At 48.3% G+C, this 26,858-nt stretch overlaps 4 protein-coding genes across 9 annotated transcripts in view; all 4 read left to right on the forward strand.

Moving 5' to 3' along the window:
- PCDHGC3 (protocadherin gamma subfamily C, 3) overlaps positions 1-26,858 on the forward strand; it is a 110,442-nt gene that overhangs the window by 70,861 nt on the left and 12,723 nt on the right. For 2 of the 5 annotated variants that reach the window (XR_014056937.1, XM_081501082.1), the window contains exons 1-2: positions 5,843-9,028; positions 24,112-24,170. Coding sequence is in view for 4 of the 5 variants with exons in the window: in XM_081501082.1 (XP_081357208.1) it covers positions 6,596-9,028; positions 24,112-24,170 (2,492 nt within the window). In the remaining variant the exon portion in view is untranslated. Of the gene's footprint in view, positions 1-5,842; positions 9,029-24,111; positions 24,171-26,858 lie in introns of those variants that run through there. The other 3 variants (XM_081501085.1, XM_081501084.1, XM_081501083.1) reach the window with 2 other exon arrangements.
- The window catches only part of PCDHGB7 (protocadherin gamma subfamily B, 7), a 95,420-nt gene that overhangs the window by 55,839 nt on the left and 12,723 nt on the right, over positions 1-26,858 (forward strand). For both annotated transcript variants that reach the window (XR_014056940.1, XR_014056939.1), the window contains exon 3: positions 24,112-24,170. The gene's annotated coding sequence lies outside the window, so the exon portion shown is untranslated. The remainder of the gene's footprint in view (positions 1-24,111; positions 24,171-26,858) is intronic.
- On the forward strand, positions 14,228-16,673 carry LOC145509394 (protocadherin gamma-C4). Its single transcript, XM_081498038.1, has 3 exons — positions 14,228-14,239; positions 14,318-16,165; positions 16,668-16,673. The coding sequence occupies exons 1-3, from the start codon at positions 14,228-14,230 to the stop codon at positions 16,671-16,673; spliced, it is 1,866 nt and encodes a 621-aa protein (XP_081354164.1).
- Positions 18,555-21,092, forward strand: PCDHGC5 (protocadherin gamma subfamily C, 5). Its single transcript, XM_081498039.1, has one exon. It carries the CDS (start codon positions 18,555-18,557, stop codon positions 21,090-21,092), a length of 2,538 nt encoding a protein of 845 aa, XP_081354165.1.

The raw sequence follows: 26,858 nt of genomic DNA on the forward strand, positions 1-26,858 counted from the left end.
AACCATGGCTGATTCATGTGAATGTATGGCAAAACCACCACAATATTGTAAAATAATTAGCCTCCAATTAAAATTTTTAAAAAAATTAAAAAAAAAAAACAAAAGAATGACCTGAGAATTTTTATGTTTTTACTTTGGCTGCGTGTGTCTTCCTTGAGCCCTGAGGGCTTTCTCTAGTTGCAGCAAGTGGGCTGAGTTGCCTGGTGGTGTGTGGGATTTTCGTTCCTGGGCCAGGGATTGAATCCACTTCCCCTGTGCTGCAATACAGATTCTCAGCCACTGTACCACCAGGGAAGCCCCAAGAATGACCTGAGAATTTTTTTTTTTTGGCATGTATGCTTTTTCTTTCCCTGTTTTTTTTTTTTTTTCTCCCCTTTAAACCTAAGGAAGCAGGTTCTGAGAAGACAGCACAGTGGCCTCGGCCTCCCTGGATCCGAGGGCCACGTGTATGTCCCAAAGGGAAGTGTGGCAGGAGAGGTGGGCCAGGGTGCGCTGGGTGGGTGGCGGTAGCAGTAGCAGGACGACCGACACATGGCAGTTCGTGTGGGTGTGCTGGGCTGGTTCAGCCGCAGCCTTTTACGGGCAACCGGCCAGCAAAATCCACATCTTCCACCTCAGACCGCTTGATGAAGGCATGGTTCATGAGCATCTTCAGGTCTGCTAGCTCGGTTGGGTTCTTAATCAGGCATTTATTTACAAATTCCTGGAAGTCCTGGGTGAATATGCCCGTTGGGCAGCTTGGGGGGAAGCTCATTCATGATGTAGTCCAGCTGCTCAAAGATCGCCATGGCTGGCTGGCTCTCCATCCCATGACTGCTGATGGGGCTTCCGGGGTGACCTGAGAATTTCTGACTAGAAGTGGCCCTTATTAGATGAAGAAAGTTGGAGAGAGAACATTTTTTGAGGGTGTGGTTAAGAGTTGGGTTTGACATCATGCTAAGTGAAAGAAGCCAGATACAAAGGCTATGCATTTGTTTTTTTATTGCAGTATAGTTGATTTGCAATGTTGTGCTAATTTCTGTGTACCGCAGAGTGACTCAGTTATACACGGATACATTCCTTTTTGTATCCTTTTCCATTATGGTTTGTCTCAGGAAATTGGATATAGTTCCCTGTGCTGTACACATAGGACCTTATTGTTTATCCATTCTAAATATAATAGTTTGCATCTACCAACCCCAAACTCCAGATGATCCCTATCCCTCCTACCTCCCCTTTGGCAACCACTAGTCTGCTCTCTATGTCTGCAAGTCTTGTTTCTGCTTTGTAGATAAGTTCATTCATGTCTTATTTTTATTTGTTTTTATTTGAAATGGGAGATCTTAGTTCCCCAATCAAGGATCGAACTCATGTCCCTTGCATTGGAGTGCAGAGTCTTAACCACTAGATCACCAGGAAAGTCCCATTTGTGCCATATTGTAGATTCCACATATAAGTGAGATCATCAGGTATTTGTCTTTCTCTAACTTACTTCAATTATTATGAAAATTTCTAGTTGCATCCCTGTTGCTGCAGTTTACATTATTGTGTTCTTTTTTATGGCTGAGTAATATTCTATTGTATATATGTACCACATCTTCTTTATCCAGTCTTCTGTCAATGGACATTTAGGTTGTTTCCATGTCTTGACTATTGTGGATAGTGCTGCTGTATCTTTTTGAATTAGTTTTGTCTGAATATATGCCCAGGAGTGGAATTGCTGGGTCCTAATGGTCACAGTTTTAATTTTCTGAGAAAATTAAATGTTTTCCATAGTGGCTACACCAACAGTGTAGGAGGGTTTCCTTTTCTCCAAACCCTCTCCAACATGGGTTACTTGTAGACTTTTCAAAAAAAAATTTATTTATTTATGGCTTCTCTGGGTCTTCTTTATGGTGCATGGGCTTCTTGTTGTGATGGCTTCTCTTGTTGCAGACCACTGGCTCTAGAGCACAGGCTCAGCCATTGCAGTGCCTGGGCTTAGTTGCTCCTTGGTTTGTGGGATCCCCCCAGACCAGAGGTTGAACCCATGTGCCCTGCATTGCCAGGGGGATTCTTAACCACTGGACCACCAGGGAAGTCCTGTAGACTTTTTAATGATGGTCATTTTGACGTGTGTGAGTTGGTATTTCATCTATAATTCCTTTTTTGTGTGTGAAATTTCTAGAGAAAGCAAAACTATATGGTAAGTAGATCAATAGCTATCTGAAACTTTGGATGGGAACAAGAATTGACTGCAGACAGGCATAAAGGATTTTGGGAGTTGATGGCAGTATTCTAAAACTGGATTGTCATATTGGTTTTGTAACTATATAAAATTGCTAAAATCACTGATTGTCCATGTGAGCTCTATGATAAGTACAGGGTTGTTAAAAGATTAACATAAAAGATTGAGAGGACTTACCTATCAGTCCAGTGGTTAAGACTTTGCACTTCCAATGCAGGGGATGTGGGTTCCATCTCTGGTGGGGGAACTAAGATCCCACACTCTGCATTGTGTGGCCAAAAAATAAATATTAATAAAGATAAAATAGAATGGAATTTGTAATCCTTATTCTTAAAAAAGAAAAGATTGATATAGCTGTGATTCTGTCAGGGAGTACTATAGTTATTCCCATTTTATAGATAAATAAAAACTAAAAATAAAAGCTTCAGGACTTCCCTGGTGGCTCAGGGGTAAAAAATCTACCTACCAGTGGAGAAGACACGGGGTTGGATCACTGATCTGGGAGGATCCCACATGCTGCGGAGCAACTAAGCCCATGCACCACAACCATTGCGCCTGTGCTCCAGAGCTGGGGAGCCACAGCTACTGAAGCTTGCATGCCCTGAAGCCTGTGCTGTGCAACAGGAGAGGCCACCCCAATGACAAGGCCTCACACTGCAACTAGAGAGTAGCCCCCTCTTCTCACAACTAGAGTAAAAACCTGTGCAGCAACAAATACCCAGAAGAGCCAAAAGTCCCTAAATAAAATTTAAAAAATAAAGGCTTCATGGTTATAGAGCTACTAAGTATAATATGCAGTATTGGAACTTGAGTCTTTTTGACACTAAGGCATACTCTTGACCACTGTAATACATTCACTTTCTATTTTAAAATTGTTTGCTACATCTTGTTGATCAGAGGCTCTCTTGAAATCATAAAACAGAGAGGAAAAAAAGAGACTGGGAAATTCTATCGATCCTGGACACTAGTACTTCCATTTTCACTGGATGTAGGTGACAGCAAGTTTTTGTCCAATGTGAGCTACATTACCACACCTTACTTGGCTCTTTGGCAAACTATGTTTTCTCTTTCAAATCATTAAGTTAAAGAGTTAATTAGGGCCACTAGTAGCTTAAAAGACAGAGATTGTATCTTCCAAAAGTGTTCTCTCCTAGGGAAAACGGATACACACAAATGAATATATATAATCTTTACTGTTTTTTATGATTACTGTACCATTAGCATAAAGATTGCTATACTGATGAGCATTAAGTATGGGGAGACGTTGGTCAAAGGGTAAAATTTTTAGTTATAAAATGAATAATTTGTGGAATCTGATGTACAACATGGTGACTATAGTTAACAATATTGTAGTGTAACTTGAAATTTGTTAAGAGAGTAAATCTTAAGTGTTCTTACCACATGCATTAAAAAGTGGTAACTAGATGAAGTGGTGGATGTGTTAACTATATTGTGTTGATCATCTTACAATATATATATTAAATCATGTTTTACCCCTTTTAAATTCATATAATTTTATCAATTATACTTCCACAAAGCTGGAAAAAATGAAGCATTAAGTGCCTACTGTGCTAGTCACTGAGGAGGCAAGTGATAATCAAAACAGGCATGGTCTCTGCCTTCTTGCAGCTTTATTTAGTCACTTCTTAGTGGGAGAAGCAGGCATTATGCTTAAGCACTATAGAATTATAAAATTTTAAATTGTGCTAGGTTCAACAAAGGAAAATATAAGGTTTTCTGAGAGAGCGTAACAAAGGATCCCTAGGGTCTGAGAGAAGACCTCTATTAGGAAATTACATTTAAACTGAGACCTGAAAGATCAGTAGAAATAAGCAAAGGGAAGGAAGGGAAAAAAAACTTTCCTGGGAGAGGAGCAGCCTGCCTGGAGAGCTTTGTTGATTCTATTACACAGCAGCGTAATAGAATTTCCAGAGCAGGGGAAAGCTTGAGAACTTGGATACTGTGCAAAAGATTTGGTGTTTTATTTCAAGAGTAGTGAAATGCTCCCGAGGAGCTGTGAGCTGGAGAATCTTCTGATCCAATTAAAATTTTAAGAACATCACTCTGGCTACTGTGAACAGTGGATCCAAGGAGGGTTCAGTTCAGTTCAGTTGCTCAGTCGTGTCCAACTCTTTGTGACCCCATGGACTGCAGCATGCCAGGCCTCCCTGTCCATCACCAACTCCTGCAGTTTACTCCAAATTCATACCCATTGAGTTGGTGATGCCATGCAACCATCTCATCCTCTGTTGTCCCCTTCTCCTGCCTTCAATCTTTCCCAGCATCAGGGTCTTTTCAAATGAGTCAGTTCTTCGCATCGGGTAGGCAAAGTATTGGAGTTTCAGCTTCAGTATCAGTATATTCCTTCCAGTGAATATTCAGGACTGATTTCCTTTAGGGTGGAATTGTTGGAGAAGGGAATGGCAAACACTTCAGTATTCTTGCCTTGAGAACCCCATGAACAGTATGAAAAGGAGGGTTCTGCTGGCTAATGAAGAGGTCTTAGAAAAACTATGGGACTTATTGTTAAAGGGAAAACTATTTCAGCTTTTAAAAGCTAGTTTTTGAAAACCAGAATGTCAGTTAAGTGGTGAATGGGGGGAAACGTTTGATAAATCAGTACATCTGAAAAACCCACTATATCAGTGCTTCTCAAACTTTAATGTATGTTCATATCACCCTGGCATTTTGTTAAAATGCAGTTCTGATTCAGTAGGTCTGGAGTGGGGACATTTCTAACAAGCTCCCTTGTGACGTCCATGCTCTTGGTCCTTGGCTTACACTTTGAGTAGCAAGTGGCTGGGAACATACTATATATGTTCTAAATTCTATATTCTAATTGTCTAATACCTATCAGCCTTCTTAGTTGTTTGGACAGTTGTCAATTTTGAGCATTTAAAAACTGGAGGTTTTAAAGATGAATTAAAGTATTGACATAGGTCAAATATGACTTTTCATCTCTTCTATAAATATCCTATATATACTTACTTCCTATACACCTATTTAACCTGTCTCTCTGCTTCTTGGCCTCAAGGTTCAGTTAAACTTCAGAAAGGACTATATCCAATTAATGTGTACAGAAATCGTATCTGATTCTTTCCATCTAGTATTTAATGGGAGATGTATATCATTGACTTACTCTGATGCTAGAATTTTATCTGCCTTATTGATTTAGTAAGATAGGAACACAGGAACCCTTAGAGGGTAGTTTGTTTTCAAAGGATGTATGACTGGGTTCCAACTTATAGTTGACTCTCTTATTCATTATCCTAGTCATTACTGTTTTGTTTGATTACAATCTTAAATGCAGAAAAATTCAGACTCTTTATTCTCTGGCTAAAGGTTTTGTATTTCGGATATCCCAATCATTTTATAAAGGTCCCAGGTGGTAAATGAAACCTGGTCATTTTTCTTTCTTTTTTTTCTGAGGGGGGGAGTGAAGCCGGTGTATTATCCTTTATTAGCAATGCAACGGTCTCTTTGTGGCATGCCTCATGATCTTGAGAAAGAGATTGATCAAGTAAAGGGAAACTTTAGAAATTATGCTTTCTGATTGAGATTATGCTTGTTGGGATAGAAAAATTTCACATTGCTCCCTCATTGTTAAGAAATAAGAGCTAAGCAACAACATTCAATTTAAAAAGATATCTGAATTGTATTTTTAAATTTCACAAAACAAAGTTAAACCAAACGGTGGTAGCTCCTGTAGATTTTTCTCTACTGGGGAAGTGACCGGAATGCTACAGTTGCATTTGTTCAGAAAGAAAAGGAAAATTGTTATTAACACCTCCAAAAAAAAAAAAATGCTAAACGCCTCCCTACTAGTAGAGTCCAGCTAGGTGAGTTTTACCTAGTCCTCCAGTAAACCAGGTAACGTTATGTCGTTTTTGGTTCGGTTTGAACCCCCTTCTTGGGATTAAAGATAGCGGTTAAAGTGTTTAATAGGCCTTAGTTCGGCTTGAAGACTTGCAGGAAGGCCAGCCTCCTCACCCCGTAGTTGGCTTTCCAGCTAAGGTGGGTTTCGGATGTGCAGCTTCTGCCAAGGAGCTCTGGCTGTAAACTCTGGAAGGAAGCCAAAGGAAAGAAGTTCCCTGCGCTAGCGCTTGTCCCGCTCAGAGTCGGGCGCTGGCGCATTTTTCGTGCAGTTATTGGCTGGGACTCTGCGTGCCGCTGTCGGCCAATGGAGACGCTGGAGATCTGGCCCCGGCCCGTCCCCTCTCGGCGCCGCGGGATGAGGCCGAGACTGAACAGCCGGCGAGCAAATCAGCGGCATCCAGAAAGCCATGTCCGACTCGGAGCCCTGCGCCCGAGCGCTAACCCGCTGAAAGTTTCTCGGGAAAGAAGCCGGGACGATCTGGACCCTGCTACGAGGAACTGTCTTTGAGTGAGATGGTCCCAGAGGCCTGGAGGGGCGGACTGGTAAGCACCGGGAGAGTGGTGGGAGTTTTGCTGCTTCTGGGTGTCTTGCACAAGGCTTCCGCTGCCGTCATTCGCTATGAGATCCTGGAGGAAAGAGAGAAGGGTTTCGTGGTGGGCAACGTGGTCAGGGACCTTGACTTGGATCTCGGCAGCCTGTCAGCCCGCAGGCTCCAGGTGGTGTCCGGAGCTAGCCGAAGATTCTTTGAGGTGAACTGGGAGACCGGAGAGATGTTCGTGAACGACCGCCTGGATCGAGAGGAGCTGTGTGGGACGCTGCCCTCCTGCACCATAACTCTGGAGTTGGTAGTCGAGAGGCCGCTAGAGCTGTTCAGCGCGGAAGTGGTGATCCAAGATATCAACGACAACAATCCCTCTTTTCCTACTCGGGAAATGAAATTGGAGATTAGCGAGGCCGTGGCGCCGGGAACGCGCTTTCCGCTCGAGAGCGCGCATGATCCCGACGTGGGAAGCAACTCTTTACAAACCTACCAGCTGAGCCAGAACGAGTACTTTGCGCTTCGCGTGCAGACGCGGGAAGACAGCACCAAGTACGCGGAGCTGGTCCTGGAGCGCGCCCTGGACCGGGAGCGAGAACCAGATCTCCAGCTGGTGCTGACGGCGTTGGACGGAGGAACTCCGGCTCGCTCTGCCAGCCTTCCTATTCGAATCGTTGTGCTGGACGCGAATGACAATGCGCCCACCTTCAACCAGTCCTTATACCGGGCGCGTGTCCGAGAGGATGCACCCCCTGGCACTCGCGTGGTGCAAGTCCGTGCAACGGATCTGGATGAAGGCCCCAACGGCGAAATCATTTACTCCTTCGGCAGCCACAACCGCGCGGGCGTGCGGGAACTGTTCTCCTTGGACCTTGTTACCGGGGTGCTGACAGTCAAGGGTCGACTGGACTTCGAAGACGCCAAACTCCATGAGATTTACATACAGGCCAAAGACAAGGGCGCCAATCCCGAGGGAGCACACTGTAAGGTTTTGGTAGAGGTTGTGGACGTAAATGACAATGCCCCGGAGATCACAGTCACCTCCGTGTACAGCCCAGTCCCCGAGGACGCCCCTCTCGGAACTGTCATTGCTTTGCTTAGCGTGACCGATCTGGACGCTGGGGAGAACGGGCTGGTGACTTGCGAGGTTCCACCAGGTCTCCCTTTTAGCCTTACATCTTCCCTCAAGAATTACTTCACTTTGAAAACCAGCGCAGCCCTGGATCGGGAGACCGTGCCAGAATACAACCTCAGCATCAAGGCTCGAGATGCGGGCACCCCTTCCCTCTCCGCCCTCACGACAGTGCGGGTGCAAGTGGCCGACATCAACGACAACCCTCCACAATCTTCCCAGTCTTCCTACAATGTTTACGTTGAGGAAAATAACCTGCCCGGTGTTCCAATACTAAACCTAAGTGTCTGGGACCCCGACGCCCCGCAGAATGCTCGCCTTTCCTTCTTTCTCTTAGAGCAAGGAGCTGAAATAGGCCTAGTGGGTCGCTATTTTACGATTAATCGTGACAGTGGCGTCGTGTCATCCTTGGTGCCCCTGGACCATGAGGATCGGCGTGAGTTCGAGTTAACAGCTCACATCAGCGATGGGGGCACTCCTGTCCTGGCTACCAATATCAGTGTGAATGTATTTGTCACTGATCGCAATGACAATGCCCCCCAGGTCCTATACCCCCGGCCTGGCCAGAGCTCGGTGGAGATGCTTCCTCGAGGTACTGCTGCTGGCTACCTGGTCACACGGGTGGTGGGCTGGGACCCAGATGCAGGGCACAACGCCTGGCTCTCCTACAGCCTCTTGGGAGCCCCCAACCAGAGCCTTTTTGCTGTGGGACTTCACACGGGTCAAATCACCACTGCTCGCCCAGTCCAGGATACAGATTTGCCCAGGCAGACTCTCACGGTATTGATCAAAGACAATGGGGAGCCATCACTGTCCACTACTGCGACCCTGACTGTGTCAGTAACTGAGGAATCTCCTGAAGCCCTGGCTGAGTTCCCCTCTGGCTCTGCCCCCAGGGAGCAGAATAAAAATCTCACCTTTTATCTACTTCTCTCTCTAATCCTGGTCTCCGTGGGGTTCGCAGTCACAGTATTAGGAGTGATCATATTCAAAATTTACAAATGGAAGCAGTCCAGGGACCTATACCGAGCCCCCGTGAGCTCCCTGTACAGAACACCAGGGCCCTCTCTGCACGCGGACGCTGTGCGGGGAGGCCTGATGGCCCCACACCTTTACCATCAGGTGTACCTCACCACTGACTCAAGACGCAGTGACCCACTGCTGAAGAAACCTGGCGCCGCCAGCCCACTGGCCAGCCGCCAGAACACTCTGCGGAGCCTTGATCCAGTGTTCTATAGGCAAGTGTTGGGTGCAGAGAGCTCCCCTCCTGGACAGGTAAGGGCTAGCAAGTCATCCTGGAATATTAACGCTTTTTGATTCCTGCCATCACTTTTAGGAACGCATGTAGCCATCTTCATTTTCAGTGATCAAGACGTTTTCCTAATGATGCATCCACATTTTTACTTGGCTTTTCCCAAATCAAACGTCGTGCCTTTGGGGGAGGGAGATGGTCCAGCTAGAGTGTGGTTTGTGGTCCCACAGAGTGTGGAGTTAATTCACTCATCTGTGGACACAATTCATACCCTCAGCATTCACTTGCCATAGCAACTAACCAATCCTGCAAAAGGGCCATTAAGCTTTAACTCACTGTCTCAGCACTCAGAGCTTAGCTTGGTATCATCTTCATTGAGTACAGGCTAATGGAAACCTCTAGCCAGTGGCAGCTGCTAGGAATATAAAAACTACCTCATCCGTCCATCTTTCAAATGATTGCCACATCTGCATTAAAACTAATTGTTTGCTGATAATTTTCCTTTGACTACACAGATCCTCTTTCTTATTCTCAGATGGCTTTCTATGAAAGAAATAAAATTCTAGAGTCCTTTAAATTTTATTTCAAGGACACTACAGGAAATTATGTTGACATTACTTACATGTGCATTATAGAAAATTTGGAAAAATATAAGAAAAAATTAAAACTAATTTTATTCCCAAATCCAAAGGTAACCACCATTCATTATAAAAGTAAAGGTAATATTTATTTTGAAAATAAATTCAGAAGGACATGAAGTACAAAATGAAAGTTATTTTTGCCCTAAGTGTTAATTCCTATCCTTTCACCATTATTATTATTATTATTCTGGTATAAATGTAGTGTGACAGGCAAATTCATACCCAGAGAAAAAAGATAAAGCTTTCATTTATTCAGGATAGTCTCCAGGCCTTTGTTTTGGAGTGTAACTTAAACACACTTCCATTTGTGGGAGAACGACTATAATTTTGTTACTGATAAGTGTATTATTGCTATCAACCTTTGGGTCTGGCAGTTGGACATAGGAAGCTCCACTACTTACCATCCATGAGTCTGTGGCCAAGTTAATCTATTTTCTAGACCCATTTTTAGTATGTGGAAAAGAAGTAGCAAGAGTGTTATAAAATTAGTGCATGATACAATATATGCACAGTGTTTGTTGTGTCATAGTTCCAAAAAATTCTTTAGCTACTAACCTGGAGACAGTCAAAGATGACAAAACAGAGGCATATATGGAAAGGCTAAGGAAGGATGAAAGCCAGAGAGAAACAGCTGCTGCTTTTCTGGTCAGACTGGAAAACAACTGGCATTTTCCTTTGAATGATGTTCTCAAACTTGGTTGCACACCGGAATTACCTAGGGACCTTTTAAAAATCCTGAAGCCAGGCCACATCCCAGATGGATTAAAGCAATCTCTTGGGATGGGACACAGGCATTGGTATTTTTTGAAGGTCCTCAAGTGATTCCAGTGTGAAGACAAATTTGAAAAGCACTGCCCTAAGACATGCCTGCCCATCAATTAGCATGTTTTTGAAACAGTGTTATTTTGGAATTCACAGAACCAGCAGCCAGCCTTGTTTTGTCAGGCTGAACTTTAAAAAATTCTATAATGTTATTTCTCAACCTTAAAGTATTATATAGAATAGCTCTAGGAAAGCGCTGTAGGGAAGATGTGAGATATTTCAGTCATCTAAGGAGAAAAATCTTCCTCAACCACTAGCAACTATTTCTTTAAAAATTTAGAGCTCGGCAATGGGTATGGTATTTCTTTTAGGGGTGAAAACATTTTTCTATAATTATACTTGTTTGCATCATTTTAGTATATCTGAATATACTAAAAACCATTAAATTGTACATTTTAAAGGGGTGAATTGTATGGTGTAATGGATGAATTATATGTAGCTCAATACAACTGTTTTGAAAATCTAGAGATAGGAGAATCACATACTTGACATAAAAAGGTCAAGTCTAGGATATATAGGATTTGGGCTTTATGACCCTCCAGTTCAAGTATTAATAATATGTTTGTTTTGGTGTCAACTTGCAAATAAAAGGGATTGAGATCTATAAGAGGTCTAGTTCTTGGATATTAAAGCCAGCAAAAAGGGTCAGTTGATGGCTACAGGGATGACAAACTATTAGGAAAATGATTTAAGATGTTACAGAAAGAGGTTTTATTTCTTTCTAGACAGACCAGAGGTGAAAGTGGGGAGACCCTAATAATACACTTGATAGTTTCACTTTACACAAGTCTCCTAACATTTCTGAGCTTGTGTTCTCAAATGTAAACTCTTCCAAAATTGTGTGAGAATGAAAAGTAATGTATATAAAATGTATACTCAATATAAAATACTCATAAAGTACAAGCATTCAGTAGATACTTGTTGAACCAACAAGTGATAATAGCACTAATTCATCATGTATTGGTGAATGTACCAGACACTTTAAAAGATGAAAAGGCACAGTCCCTGCTCCTATGGCATACAGAGTACCATAGGAGACAGACATGCACACACACCCACAAAAATGATAAGGGAGATCTGTATAATACAGGAAGCAATGGGAGCAAAGGAAAAGAAACACCCCAGTTAGCCTGGGGAAATCAGGAAGAATTCATAGAGGTGATGCTTGATCTGAGAATGAAAGTTGAGTAGTAGTTTGTCAGATAATAAAGGGGAAAGACGAGTAAAGAGGGACCTTTGCAGGAAATTCCATGCAGAGGGATAAAGATTTTTTATTATTGCTGAACCTTAAGGTGTATTTGTAAAACAACTTTTGCAGGAGATAAAGTGAAGCAAGTAGGCAGGAGTTAGATCTTGAGTTACCTTTAGGCTCGGCCAAGGATTTTTTATTTTATTCTATATCCGTGATAGTCATTGCAGAATTCTGAACTGATATAAATATAATGTCGTTAGAGTTTTTGTTTGTTTTGGAGTGATTATTCTGGTAGTGATAAGTGAAATGTGTGTGTGTGTGCTTAGTTACTCAGTCATGTTCAATTCTTTGCAACCCCATGGACTGTAGCCCGCTAGGCTCCTCTGTCCATGGAGTTGTCCAGGCATGAATGGTGAAGTGAGTTGTCATAATGGATTGGGGATATTGGGACTGGAGACTAAAGAAGATTTGCATGCGTACTCAGTCGTGTCTGACTATTTGCCACCCCATGGACTGTAGCCCACCAGGCACCTCTGTCCATGGGATTTTCCAGGCAAGAATACTGGAGTGAGTTGCCATTTCCTCTTCCAGGGGATATTCCCGGCCCAGGGATTGAACCCGTGTCTCTTGCATTTGCAGGCAGATTCTTTACCACTGAGCCACCTGGGGAAGCCCCGTAATGTAACATGGGACTATTATATTACATTTAGAACATTTAGAAGGCTATTATAGTATTTGAGAAGATTGAGAAATGCTTGAACCAGCACAGTGACAGGTATAGACAGAGGGACATAACTATAGTGAAATTATCAGCACTTATTCATTGACATGATAAAGGGAAGATGGAAGAGGAATGAGTCAAGAGTGATCCTCCTTACCCCTCCCCACTGGCAGCTTGTGGGGAAGAGGGTGTCATTCTACTGAGATAGTGAATCCTGGTAAAATACCTTATAAGTCAGACTGATTTACACCTGTCATTCCCATGGGAGAAGGTTTAGGTGTTTGGAGCTGAAAGAGCACAGAAAGCAGATACCTCCCTTTGAGACCGAAATGTTGGCTGCTGGACTCACCATCAAAAGGATATTCTTGAAAATCAAGGGCTTGGGAAAACACCTGGGAGGATAACCTCTGGTTTTGCCACTGGTTTTGGAAATCCCATGGTCAGAGGAGCCTGGCGGGCCATGGGGTAGCCAAGGGTCGCATACAACTTAACAACTAAACACCACCACCACCAAAAATTGACAGCTTAGGTGAGGATTCAGACGAATTAAAAAAAAAAATCTCACAGGCAAATCGGGATAGACTTTTCTCTTTGTGTTCTGGTGTGTTTGTGACTCCAGTTACAGTTTGCAGGTAACTACAGTGTGAATTGAACAATCTTTCTGCGTTTGTGTAAGGTGGTAGCCAGGCTCCAGGGAGGGTGAGATCAAGTCTCCCTTGCCAAAAGGCCCCCTAGGGCTCGGTGAAAAACTTGCTCTTTTGAAACAGTCACAGTTGGTAATTAACAACATATCAAGCATACCATGGTGTCAAATAAAGGAGATTTGTAGGCACTGGTGCTGTTGGTAGTTGATCTCAATCATTCAAGAAAGCTATTCAATCTGTGAACATTAGCATTCTGCCAGGTAATGAGATCTAGTCCTTAGCATCTCCCAGACAAGCTGATTCTTTACTGATTTGGAACATCTCCCTCTCCCGGCTTCTCCCCTTCTCCTTCATTCCTTCCATACTGTCCTTGAAATCAATGAATGGCAATTTAGTATATCACCAGTGAGTATCTGAGTAAGAGAGGTTTGGTTTCTGCTTCGCCTTCTGTTACAACAGAAATGTGTACTGCATAAATTTAATAGGCTGCATTAATGTGTAAGCCTTTTCTGCAAAGAGATGGATATGTTTCTGAATAATCTGCAGAGGGGCAGAGTTTTTTGTATAAGGCAGTGTTTCTAATTAGCTGTTGCTCTAATACAATCAGAATGAGGCAGAAGCTACTCCTTTAGAATATTGGTGGATGACAACACTGGCTTGAACAAAGTGACCAGTCTCAAATGGCTACTCATTCTCTGGGCTGCAGGTTGCTAGGGCTCTCAGGCTGTCGCTGTTTTCCCCGCCGAAAAGGGGCGGGGTGAGGTGAGGTGGGGGTTGGTGTATTAGAAAAAAAAAAAAAAACCAAACATATATGTTGTCTGCCTCTCTATAGAGGTAATAACCCATGGGGGGAAAATGCTGTTGAGCGGGAGGAAGGCAAAAAGATAGGTGGGTTGTTTTTTTTTTTTTTTTTCCCCTTCTTCCAATACTGCGTCGCATTAACCCTGCTGCTATTGGGATGTTCTCTGCTTAGCCTATTGGCTGAGCCCAGGAGTCTCTGTCTGCCAATCGGGTGGAGGAAGGCAGACAAATCTACCCCGCCACCAGCAAAAAACGGCGCGTAACCCTTGCGGCGCCGGCCCAGCCGCGCCAGAGCTGGCGTGGGGAAAGGGAGATAGGTGTCTCCAGCTGCTGTGGCTGTTTGGGGCGGGTCAGCTTCTGGGGCTTCTCAGGACCAGATAGAGAACTAGCGGGTAGCAGCAATGCTCGGCAAGGTGAGAGGCTGGGTAGAAATCTGCCGGGGGGCTACGCTTTTGTTCCTTTTTTGCCACCTGGGTTACGTTGGTGGGCAGATCCGATACCCGGTCCCAGAGGAGTCACAGGAAGGGACTTTTGTGGGGAATGTCGCCCAAGATTTCCTGCTGGATACCGAGAGCTTGGCAGCTCGCAGGCTGCAGGTCGCTGGAGAGGTGAACCAAAGACACTTCCGTGTGGATTTGGACAGCGGTGCCCTGCTCATCAAGAATCCAATCGATCGAGAGGCACTGTGTGGGCTCAGTGCCAGCTGTATTGTGCCCCTGGAGTTTGTAACAGAAGGGCCTTTGGAAATGTACCGAGCAGAGGTAGAAATTGTGGATGTGAATGATCACGCCCCCCGATTCCCTCGGCAGCAGCTGGACTTGGAAATTGGGGAGGCAGCTCCTCCAGGACAGCGTTTCCCCTTGGAAAAGGCTCAGGATGCAGATGTGGGGAGCAACTCCATCAGCAGCTATAGACTAAGCTCCAATGAACACTTTGCCCTGGATGTCAAGAAGCGCAGCGACGGCAGCCTGGTCCCAGAGCTGCTCCTGGAGAAGCCTTTGGATCGGGAAAAGCAGTCAGACTACCGCCTAGTGCTGACTGCTGTGGATGGCGGGAACCCCCCGAGATCTGGCACGGCAGAGCTGCGGGTGTCAGTGCTGGACGTGAATGACAACGCCCCAGCCTTCCAGCAATCTAGCTATAGGATTAGCGTCTTGGAGAGCGCGCCAGCCGGCATGCTGCTCATCCAGCTCAATGCCTCTGACCCAGACCTGGGTCCCAGTGGTAACGTCACCTTTTCTTTCAGTGGTCACACCCCTGATCGTGTGAGAAGCCTCTTCAGCCTTCACCCTACTAACGGAAAGCTTACCCTTCAAGGACCCCTAGACTTTGAGAGCGAGAATTACTACGAATTTGATGTGCGGGCTCGAGATGGGGGCTCTCCAGCCATGGAGCAACATTGCAGCCTTCGGGTGGATCTCCTGGATGTGAATGACAACGCCCCCCACATCACAGTGACCTCAGAGTTGGGGACTCTCCCCGAGAGTGCAGAGCCTGGCACTGTGGTGGCGCTCATCAGTGTGCAGGACCCTGACTCAGGTTCAAATGGGGACGTGAGCCTCCGTATTCCCGACCATTTGCCCTTCGCCCTCAAGTCCGCCTTCAGGAACCAGTTCTCCCTGGTGACTGCTGGGCCCTTGGACCGAGAGGCCAAATCCAGCTATGATATCATGGTCACTGCTTCGGACGCCGGGAGCCCTCCTCTGAGTACCCACAGGACCATTTTCCTTAACATTTCAGATGTGAATGATAACCCACCCTCTTTCTTCCAGAGGTCACATGAGGTGTTTGTTCCAGAGAACAATCGCCCAGGGGACCTGCTCTGCTCCCTTGCAGCCTCTGATCCCGACTCTGGCTTGAATGCACTTATCTCCTACTCTCTCCTCGAGCCCAGAAATCGAGATGTGTCAGCATCCTCCTTCATCTCCCTGAACCCCCAGACGGGAGCTGTTCATGCTACTCGATCCTTTGACTATGAGCAAACACAGACACTGCAATTTGAGGTGCAGGCCCGGGATCGGGGCAACCCGCCCCTTAGTAGCACTGTGACAGTTCGTCTGTTTGTGCTGGACCTCAATGACAATGCCCCAGCTGTACTCCGCCCTAGGGCTCGGCCTGGTTCCTTATGTCCCCAAGCACTGCCTCCATCAGTTGGTGCTGGCCACCTAGTCACAAAGGTGACTGCTGTGGACTTGGATTCAGGTTACAATGCTTGGGTTTCGTATCAGCTCCTGGAGGCCCCAGATCCCAGCCTGTTTGCAGTCTCCCGCTATGCCGGGGAGGTGCGGACAGCTGTTCCCATCCCTGCTGATCTCCCGCCACAGAAGCTGGTCATTGTGGTAAAGGACAGTGGTAGCCCACCACTCTCTACCTCTGTCACTCTCCTGGTGTCCTTGGAGGAAGACACTCATCCAGTTGTCCCTGACCTCCGAGAGTCTTCGGCTCCAAGGGAAGGAGAATCCCGCTTGACCCTCTACTTGGCTGTATCTCTAGTGGCAATTTGCTTTGTTTCCTTTGGCTCATTCGTGGCGCTCATCTCGAAGTGCCTGCGTGGGGCTGCCTGTGGAATGACCTGCTTTCCTGCTGGCACATGCGCCTGTCTCACCCGGTCTCGAAGGAGGGAGGGGCTTCCTCCTTCCAATGGGATCCTCCGAATCCAGCTAGGGTCAGATGATCCTATCAAGTTTGTTGATGTGGGCGGCCACTCTCATGGCTGTACACCCTTGGCTTCTGCACCCACTCGGAGTGATAGCTTCATGATGGTGAAGTCACCCAGTGCACCTATGGCAGGGGAACCCGTTCGCCCAAGCTGCCCACCCTCTGATCTTCTCTATGGGCTAGAGGTGAGACCTTTGCAGGCTCAGCCAATGCTTGAGGGTTATTCTGATGCAGGCATGTGGCTGGGCCATGTTCCAGAGAATATATTGGTCTCTCTGTAAGAGCCTGTAGTGATGTTGCCACTTCTGTGAGTGGTAAGTGTGTGGTAGATGATGTGCTTTAGAAGAGTTTTGTGAATTAACCAGGGAGTTGTCACAGATTAGTACTTGGGGTGGATTATGCCCTTATCTGAGAGTAAGAAATGAAAGTTAGTGATCAAGAGATGGGGTGTTGTAGAAACACGCTGCTGGAATGTGGAGCACGTGGAAGGCTCTCGTGTACGAGGTGCACCTAAACCCAGGTAGTGACTTTCTCTCCTCTTCCTGAATGAGGGGCCAGGGTCTGGAATACCTTAATTCTAGGTTACCATTCCCCAGTGGACTCAGGTAAACTTTTATCTTTGCTCCACATTGTCATCTACTCCCTCACCCACTGTGAAAGGGACTTTCTGCTTGAAATGTTGTTATTGTTTGGTGTTCAGTCACTAAGTTCCATCTGACCCTTTGCAACCCTGGACTGTAGTCCACCAGGCTCCTCTGTCCATGGGATTTCCCAGGCAAGAATATTGGAGTGGGTTGCCTTCTCCAGGGGATCTTTCCAACCCAGGGATTGAACCCACTTCTCCTGCATTGGCAGGTGGATTCTTGACCACTGAGCCAGCAGGGAAGCCCCTCTTGAAACATAAGAGGAAAGAGCCAAGAGATTAGAGAGGCAACAAGGTGGAAGCAGGGGTCTTTTTGTCGCAGGTCTTCAGGTCTCCCAATCAAGTCCCCTTTGGGGCTGGAGCTAGATGCAGTCAATTGGGGCAGAGGAACATGACCTCTTTGGTGGGGGGAAGGCAGTAAGTGAAATCACCAAGTATCAAAACCTGTCTTTCTGCTGAGGAACTCATAGAGACAGCCAATCTGGGAGTCTTTAAATAGAGTTCTTCTGAGTTGATGAAACCATAAAGCCTAGAGGCCATGCCTAGATTCTAGTCACCTTCCTTGGGTGACTTGGATCAGTCCTAGAAGTGTTCTCATCCCTCACCACAAGCTGTGATGCCCATTCCATAGCTCATGTGGAATCTCAGAAAAAGTGAATCCTTATAGCCATCGATGACATTGATATTCCTCAAAGTACTGCTGGAGAGTCCAAGCAAGACTCTGAAGGGTCCTAACAAATCTTTTCTTTCACTTTGGCAGTGTTTGGCAGGGTGGGGTAGGAAGGGGGTAACAGGTGGGCTTTGCTTCCTGGAGAAGGACAAAATTTTGATGGTTCAAGTGAAATAGTGGGAGTTTCTGAAGTTACACAGGAAGTTGCTGGGGCAGAACCCTGAGAAGTTTTGTACCACTTTGTCTTCCCTGTTGAGCGCCATCTGAGCTGTCAAACTTTGCTGCCAAGGGAACTGAATCAACCTGCAGCACGAAATGAGTGGGGAGGTAGGAGGCTTCTGTGACATGGATTTGCAGCGCCGGTTCCTAAGGTTTCCAGGACTGAGGAGACTTTATAATTGGTTGAGAGCAGACAGACTTTTGGGCCAATCAGACTCAGAGCCTAGGTGGGGGATCTGATCTTCTTGCCCGCCTCTCCTCCCCCAGCTCCCCAGCTCCCCAGCTCCACTCAGATTCAAATCCCCTCCCCCCCAACCCACCCCCGCCATTTGGTGACTAAGAACTGCTGCAGGCAGACAAACCTCGGAGCAGTTTTTAAGAGGCTGGAAGGAGACATAAGAGATTTCAGCTGCTACATTCCAAGCCCTGGGTCTACCTTGGAGACAGGACAGCACAGAGTCAGTGTCCAGGAAGGGACTTCTGGGTCATGGGGCCCAAGACATCCCCACAGCTCGCTGGGAAATGGCAAGTGCTGTGCATGCTGTCCTTGTGCTGCTGGGGCTGGGTGTCTGGGCAGCTTCGTTACTCTGTGGTGGAGGAGTCTGAGCCGGGGACGCTGGTGGGGAACGTTGCTCAGGATCTAGGCTTAAAGGTGACAGATTTGTTGAGCCGCCGGCTGCGGTTGGGTGCTGAGGAGAATGGGCAATATTTTTCCCTGAGCTTGATGAGCGGTGCTCTGGCAGTGAATCAGAAGATTGACCGAGAGAGCCTGTGTGCAGCCAGCACCAGCTGCCTGCTGCCAGTACAGGTGGTGACCGAACACCCCCTGGAACTAATCCGTGTAGAGGTGGAAATCCTGGATCTCAATGACAACTCTCCGAGCTTTGCCACCCCTGAACGAGAGATACGCATCTCAGAGTCAGCTGCGCTGGGGGCACGGTTCCCACTGGATAGTGCCCAGGATCCAGACGTGGGCACCAATACTGTGAGCTTCTATACTCTAAGCCCCAGCAGCCACTTTTCTCTGAATGTGAAGACCCTAAAAGATGGGAAGCTGTTCCCAGAACTGGTGCTAGAGCAGCAGCTAGACCGTGAAGCCCAGGCAAGACATCAGCTGGTGCTCACTGCTGTGGATGGGGGTGTCCCAGCCCGCTCAGGGACCACCCTTATCTCTGTCACTGTGCTGGATATCAATGATAATGCTCCAACCTTCCAGTCCTCAGTTCTACGTGTGGGACTCCCAGAGAATGCACCCGTGGGTACACTGCTGCTCCGTCTCAATGCCACTGATCCAGACGAGGGCACTAATGGCCAACTAGACTATTCTTTTGGAGACCATACGTCTGAGGCAGTGCGGAACCTCTTTGGCCTAGACCCTAGCAGTGGAGCAATCCATGTGTTGGGTCCTATTGACTTCGAGGAGTCAAGTTTCTATGAAATTCATGCAAGAGCCCGTGACCAGGGACAGCCAGCCATGGAAGGCCACTGTGTGATTCAGGTGGATGTGGGGGATGCCAATGACAATGCCCCAGAGGTACTACTGGCCTCTTTGGTCAACCCTGTCCCGGAGAGCACACCAGTGGGCACGGTAGTGGGATTGTTTAATGTGCGGGACCGAGACTCAGGGAGAAATGGTGAAGTGAGCCTCGATCTCTCTCCAGACCTGCCATTTCAGATTAAGCCTTCTGAGAACCACTACTCACTCCTAACCAGCCAGCCTTTGGACCGTGAGACCACATCCCACTATATCATTGAGCTGCTGGCCTGTGATGAGGGCTTGCCTCCCTTGCACGCACATCTCACCATCAGGCTCAACATTTCAGATGTAAATGACAACGCACCCTACTTCACCCAGCAGCTCTACACAGCTTACATCCCAGAAAACCGGCCTCCAGGCTCCCTTCTCTGCACCGTGGCTGCCTCTGATCCAGACGCTGGCGATAACGCCCGTCTTACCTACTCTATTGTAGGGAACCAGATTCAGGGCTCCCCAGCCGCCTCCTTTGTGTATGTCAACCCCGAGGATGGGCGGATCTTTGCCCAGCGTACTTTCGACTACGAACTGCTGCAGATGCTGCAGATTGTGGTGGGCGTTCGAGACTCTGGCTCTCCCCCGTTGCACGCCAACACCTCTCTCCACCTGTTTGTCCTGGACCAGAATGATAATGCCCCAACTGTGCTGCACCCTAGACCCGGTCGGGAATTCTCACTCCCCCAGCGTCTCCCTCGCTCTGCCCCTCCTGGCTCCTTGGTCACCAAGGTGACAGCTGTAGATGCTGATGCAGGCCACAATGCCTGGCTCTCCTATTCACTGTTGCCACAGTCCACAGCCCCAGGGCTGTTCCTGGTGTCTGCACACACTGGTGAGGTGCGAACAGCCCGGGCCTTACTGGAGGATGATGCTGACTCCCAGCAGGTGGTGGTCCTGGTGAGGGACAATGGTGACCCTTCACTCTCCTCCACAGCCACAGTGCTGCTCGTTCTGGAAGATGAGGACCCTGAGGAAATGCCCAAATCCAGGGACTTCCTCACACACCCTCCTGAGCGTTCAGACCTTACCCTTTACCTCATTGTGGCTCTTGCGGCCACCAGCCTCTTATCCTTAGTCACCTTCACCTTTCTGTCAGCTAAGTGCCTTCGGGGGGACGGGGATGGGGGTGGGGGTCAGTGCTGCGGGCGCCAGGACTCGCCCTCCCGGGAGTTCTATAAGCAATCCAGCCCCAACCTACAGGTGAGCTCAGACGGCACACTCAAGTACATGGAGGTGACGCTGCGGCCCACAGACTCACACAGCCATTGCTACAGGACGTGCTTTTCACCAGCCTCCGACGGCAGTGACTTCACTTTTCTAAGGCCCCTCAGCGTTCAGCAGCCCTCAGCTTTAGCGCCGGAGCCCGACGCCTTCCGGTCCCGCTCTAACACACTGCGGGAGCGGAGCCAGGTGAGGGGCTCCGCGCTACCCCTGGGGGCGGAAACGGAGACGCCGTCCACCCACATCAGGGACTTTGAACTTGGCATCCGCTCCCTCTGGGGGGGCTTGACTCGAATGGATGAGGCACTGTGCCTGGGGAGGTGATGGCGACTGTGGGTGAGGTGGGAGAGAGAATAGGGCAGACAGAAACGCATGGGGTCTGGCGATCACTCTGGCGTTTTCCAGCAGATTCGGGTCCGGATAGAGGCAGCCACAGATCCCCTTCTGCAGCCAGACTCCTAGGCTCCGATGCCGGCACGCTCTGCTGGTCTTGAGGTTTCTTCTTAGGTTTCTTCCCACTCTCTTGACCGGTGACTTCGCTATGATTCACAACCCTCTTTATTCCCACGTCAAACCAACGCGTCTGTGGATGGCGCATGTGCCACGCACAGTGCATGGGCTCGCCATGCCTCACCTGCGCACGCCCCTCGCACCTGGCCGTCCTCGTCCTCATACTCATACACCGCTTTTAACTCACAGCCGCTTGCAGCGGGCTGTCCCAGCAGCTCACAGCTTCCCTCCCACCTTGCTGCCAGCCTCAGAGGTTTTAACCTGAGGGAGATACCAGGTCTTGGCCGCCCCACTTATCCCCGCCCCGGCCTGGACCAGTTGCCTCTTGGCGGCCTGAGTCGCTAGTGCTGCAGCCACTGTGGGCGGGGCGGGTGGGACACTGTGACCCATGGGCCGGTGGGTCGGTCAGAGGTTGGTGGGCGCCTCCAGCCCAGAAGCCTCGCTCAGGAAGGCCAAACTGCCCTGTGGCTCAAGGGGCGGTGGGGCCGGCCTGGGACAAGTGAACAGGCCTCTGTAGGACAGGCCGCCTCGGCCCTCTGTGGTACCACCGCCCCGTCCTGTGGCTGGAAGTGGGAACCTGGAGCACCTAGGTTCTGGACACTAAGATACAGGCTTTTGGCTCCGTCGTGCCCACAGTGGGCCCAGGGATCTACCATCAGGGCTTTGTGTGCTCAGTTGTTTCAGTTGTGTCCGATTCTTTGCCACCCTATGGACTGAAGCCCTCCAGGCTCCTCCGACTATGTGATTTTTCCAGGCGAGAATACTGGAGTGGGTTGCCATTTCCTTCTCCACATCAGGGACTTTGGGGGTGACCAAAGTTTCCCTCATAGCTCAGTCGGTAAAGAATCTGCCTGCAATGCAGGAGACCTGGGTTTGATTCCTGGGTCAGAAAGATAACCTAGAGAAGGAAATGGCAATCCACTCCAGTCTTCTTGCCTGGAAAATCCCATGGACAGAGGAGCCTGGTGGGCTACAGTTCATGGGGTCGCAGAGTCTGACATGACTTAGCAACTAAACCACCATAAACCGCCACCAAAGTATCTACGACTTTAGCAAGCCCTTCCTTCCCCTGCTGTTGGAAAACCATGACCTCTGCCAGAAGCCAGCAGGGTACCTTCATATTTGGGGAAATGTTAGTTGTAAAATAACGTTAGGTTCTATAACTCCAGGAGCTTTTATTCAAAATATGTCTGTATCCCACCCTGCCCCTACTGAATCATTTATATGTTGGAACAACACTGCCATGGGATTCTGATAGCTGATTGGGAGAACCTTACTACGGATTTCCTCTGAGAACCAAACTATCTCCTTTGCTCTTCCCCACACTTAGGTTGGGTAGGTACTAGCACTCCTCGCCCTCCCTTATAACTGAGTTTCACAGAGGTCAAGTGACTTGCTCAAGTTCACGTGGTAAGTGATAGACAAAGATCTAATCTAGATTTGTTTAACTCCAGAATCTGTGCTTTCAGTCACTTGGTACTTCTAAAGGTGGAGGACAGGAGGGACGGTTTACATCTGCTGGGATGAGGCAAAGGTGGACATTCTTTTCCTTTTAGGGCATTGCTCATGGAGAAAAGTCGACTGGGGCTCCTTATCCCTGAGCAGCCCTCGCTGAACAAACCTGGATCCGCTGTCCTTATGTAGGCTGTGAGTTTTCCTCCATCCTGTCCTCCAGTCTGTCATGGCTCCTGCATCTCAGTGTAGATTCTGCTGTGTCTAAGAATACTGTGACTGAGAGCTGGGCATCCCTGTGCCCTTCCCATGGCACCTGCAGAATGGTGCTGGTGACTCCTGTGGTACCTGGGATGCTAAGTTTCTGGGTTTGCTCACATCACTGCCACCTGTGAGACTTAGAGTGGGTCATTTGGCAGCCCTGGGTCTTCCTTCTCCCCAGTGTAACCGGAGATGCTCACACCTCCCTCTCCTCTCCTGGGAGTGATTGTGAGAATTAGCTACCAGAGCATTCCAGAATGAGGAGGAAACGGCTCTAGGAGTGCTCCATGAGAGTGTGTGATGGGATAACACACCCTCTGGCAAGGCTGGGAGGAACTTGGAAGTGAGGTGGCTGGCTCGAGTCCCACACGTTCATCCAGGTGGGGGATGACTACAGATCTGTGCCTTGGGAGCCCTGGAGATTGACTTGGCTCTGCTTGGAGGCTGTGGGAGCTTGATCTCTGCTGGGCTCCATCCCAGCAGTTCTCTCCATCCCAGACACAGCAGCCTTGTTCTCTCCTCCTTAGTCACAGCCATTGTCTGGCACAGAATTCTGGGGGTGAGAGGTGTCCTGGGGCTTGGATGACCTGCAAAGGCCCAGTCTGGCGTGACTCCTAAATTAATAATGTATTTAGCTGTGGGAAGGGATCCTTGAGAGGAAGGGTCTGAAGGAGGTGTCCTTCTGAATGTGTAAAGGCCCAGCCTGGCATGAAAAGGGTTACCCAGAACAGCAGCCATCTTGCTGCAGAGGGTGCTTTGTTCCCAGCTGAGGAGCTGAATGAAATTCTTTCTTGGGCTGGTGGAATTCTCATCCAAAAGCCTCCCCTGCCACTTTGAGGGCCCTTCTCTGCACTCACACACACCACCCCCCTCCTCAGTTCCCCTTGAACCGTCAGCTCAGGAGTTCTGAGGTGGGGGGCGGGGAGGAAGGGGCCATTTGCTTAGGAAAGGAACCTGGGTTTGTTCACTGTGATTGGATAAATGTTATTTCACTTCTTTGTCTCTGGGATCTCAGACCTCTGAGACCTGAGGGTATAATTTATCTTTGAAGATGAGCCCACCCCACCCTCATCTTAGCCCTTTTGGGTACTCAGCCTCTTTCCCTCTGTTTTCTCCACAGCAAGCCCCACCCAACACGGATTGGAGATTCTCTCAGGCCCAGAGACCCGGCACCAGCGGGTAGGTGACTGCCTCTCCAGCCCACCCTCTTCTCTGCGGCATTTTTCTCAGTGATGATGTGGGAGGAGATGAGGGGAGAGAAGGGGAGGGCTCAGCTTTTGCTACAAATGGCTTCCTCCCTCAGTTCCAGATTTCAGGGAGGTTTTGGGTTACTGGGGGCTGGTGCACAAACCCCAGAAGGAAGAGGCTCCTACTGTGGCTGTTTTGGAAACACATGCTTATCCCATTTCCTTAGCCCCACCACACAAACCTTTTCCTGTATCTTGGGGGCTCTGTGGGAGCGAAGCATGGTCATAAGGTTGGTCTCTGGGTGGAGAGGAGGCTTTTTATACCTATCTTTCTGGCTCCGTCCCCCTGCTCCAGATTTGGCTGCCCTCCATCCTGACTGGGGTTCAGGCAGAGGAATCTGGGACAGAAGGAGGAGAGGAGGAACTGTCAGTAGTCAGAGGCTCCTCCAGAGCCTGCAGGAAGGAGCTGAGGCTGAGGGGAGGGAGGCCAGGCAGCTGGAGGTGGGGTTGAGGAGGGAGAGCCGCCTTGGAGGGGCAGGTCGCCCAGGCCCCCTGGTCCTGCCTTCTCCACTTGCAGACCTTTGGTCTCTGACACTCTTAACCGTCCTCAGTTCAGAGCCTATCTTAGTCTGCCTCTCTCTCTCTCCTCATCTCTATCTCAGTTTCTGTCTTCACTGCTGTATCTCAGTCCCTCCCATTTGTGTCCACCTGCACTGATCTGTGCCTTTCGCTGCGCCTGCTATGGCTAGGTGCCCAATAAATGTGGAATCAATGAATAAATGTGACTCCTCCGTAGTCTCAGTCTCTGTTTTTCCTTTTCTCTCTGTCTTGCCTTCCTCTCACTGTCCCTGACTTCTCTTCTGTCTCTCCTCCTTTCATTGCTTCCTAGTGTTCTTCTATCTCCAGTCTCTATTTCTCAGTCTCTCACTATTTTTGCTTTCCTCTCTGTTCTCAGCCTGTGTTTCTTTGTTTCTGTATATCTCTCTCAGTCTCTTTTCTGTCTCTTTTTGCCTCATTCTCTGTTGCTCTTTCTTTATCTCTAGGTCTTTTATCCTGACTTTTACTCTGCGTCCCTCTCCCTGTCTGTCATTTCTTAAAACTTGTGGGCAAACCAGCACACACATGGGCGCCTGCAGCACCACCCCCACCCCACCCCACCCCACCCCACCCCCGCCCCGCCAGGCGCTCTCCCTCCCCTGCCCCTCACATACAGAGCCTTTGATCCCTGCTCTCCGCAGTACATCCTCCCATCCAGGCTGCCCCAGCTGCCCAGATCCATCTGGTATGAATTCCTGCTAAGACAGGAACACCCTGGGGCAGGGAGGGAGTGGGGGAGGACTTCAGCAAAAAGACCTGCAGTTGGTCTGAGGGGAGTGGGGTAGGCTCTGGGCCAGGCCTCCCTGTTAGAAGTCAGGAGCCTGGTGGAGTCCAAGAGGCCCAGGAGACAGAGGGAGGACAGAGCTTGGGCTGCCTTCCACAGCTCTTTGCTGGCTGGACGCTTGCTTGCCCACATTCCATCCAGATGCTACAGATGCTGAGTCCTCACTACCACCAGAGCCCAGGACACCTTGGTGCAAGGTGGAGACTCCAGATCCCGCGCTTGTGAATCCTACCTCTGGTATCACAGTCTCAGGCGGTTCCTGGCTGAGGCCCCTAGAAAGCAGGGGCCTAGAAAGCTGATGATTTGGACTGCCCTTGCCCACCTCTTGACCCCAGCTGTCTCCTTTCTCCCTGCTAGTCTTGCCAGCCTTCCTGCAGGTTATCCATTAGGTCATTCATTTATTCATTCATGTATTTATTTATTCAACAAGAATTTATTGAGCATCTACTATGAGCCAGGCCCTGTGCTAAACACTAGCGTATAAGAGTGAACAAGCAGACACGATCCTCATACTCATAGGCTTCCATGACAGCAGGGAAGGCAGAAAAATGACAACAAATTACACTAAAAACATTTCTAGTTACAAATCACAGTAAGTTCTAAGACAGTTATGTGAGTGTAATGAGGGAGGGGTATAGAGAAGGGAAGTGACGTTTGAGCTGAGGTGATGAGAAATACAGGGCAATTTGTGTTTCCTTGACCCTCCACCACCCCAGGCCATATACTGGCCCTGAAGCAGAGCTCACTGCTGCCTTGGGAGCCTCAGCAGTGGACTAGGATGTGCCTTCTGGACTAGGTGCTTATCCCACCCTCAAGTCCCTTTTCATTATATGAGAGACATGGTAGCCTAGGTACACGTGGGAGCTCTTGAGATGGAGGAGAAGGCTCAGGAACTCTCCCTTCCTCTGGTAGCTTGAGGGGGAAGGAACCAACATTTCTGATTGAGCTGCAACAGGGGCCCAGACAAAATCAGTGTTAGGGGCCTGGTTCAGCAACTGTGATTTCCCTCTTTCATTCATTCAGTAAATAGTAACAGGTGTTGTTTTAGGTATAGGAGATATAAGATAGACATAATCTCCCTCCTCAGGGAGTTTATAGTGTAGTGAGGGAGACAAATATTAATCAAATAATTACTCAAAAAATGCGAGATTCCCACTATCCTAAGTGCTATGAAGAGTATATAGTAGGTCTTGAGAGTATTCAATAGGGATGTGACCTAGTCAGGGGGCAGGAGGACATCAGGAAGAAATGAGGTTGAGAATCAACCAGCTGAAAGAAAGGGGAAGAGCATTCCAGGTG

Source organism: Giraffa tippelskirchi, chromosome 6 (assembly GCF_054371585.1).
Source record: "Giraffa tippelskirchi isolate mGirTip1 chromosome 6, T2T-mGirTip1v1.2.pri, whole genome shotgun sequence".
NCBI lineage: Eukaryota > Metazoa > Chordata > Mammalia > Artiodactyla > Giraffidae > Giraffa > Giraffa tippelskirchi.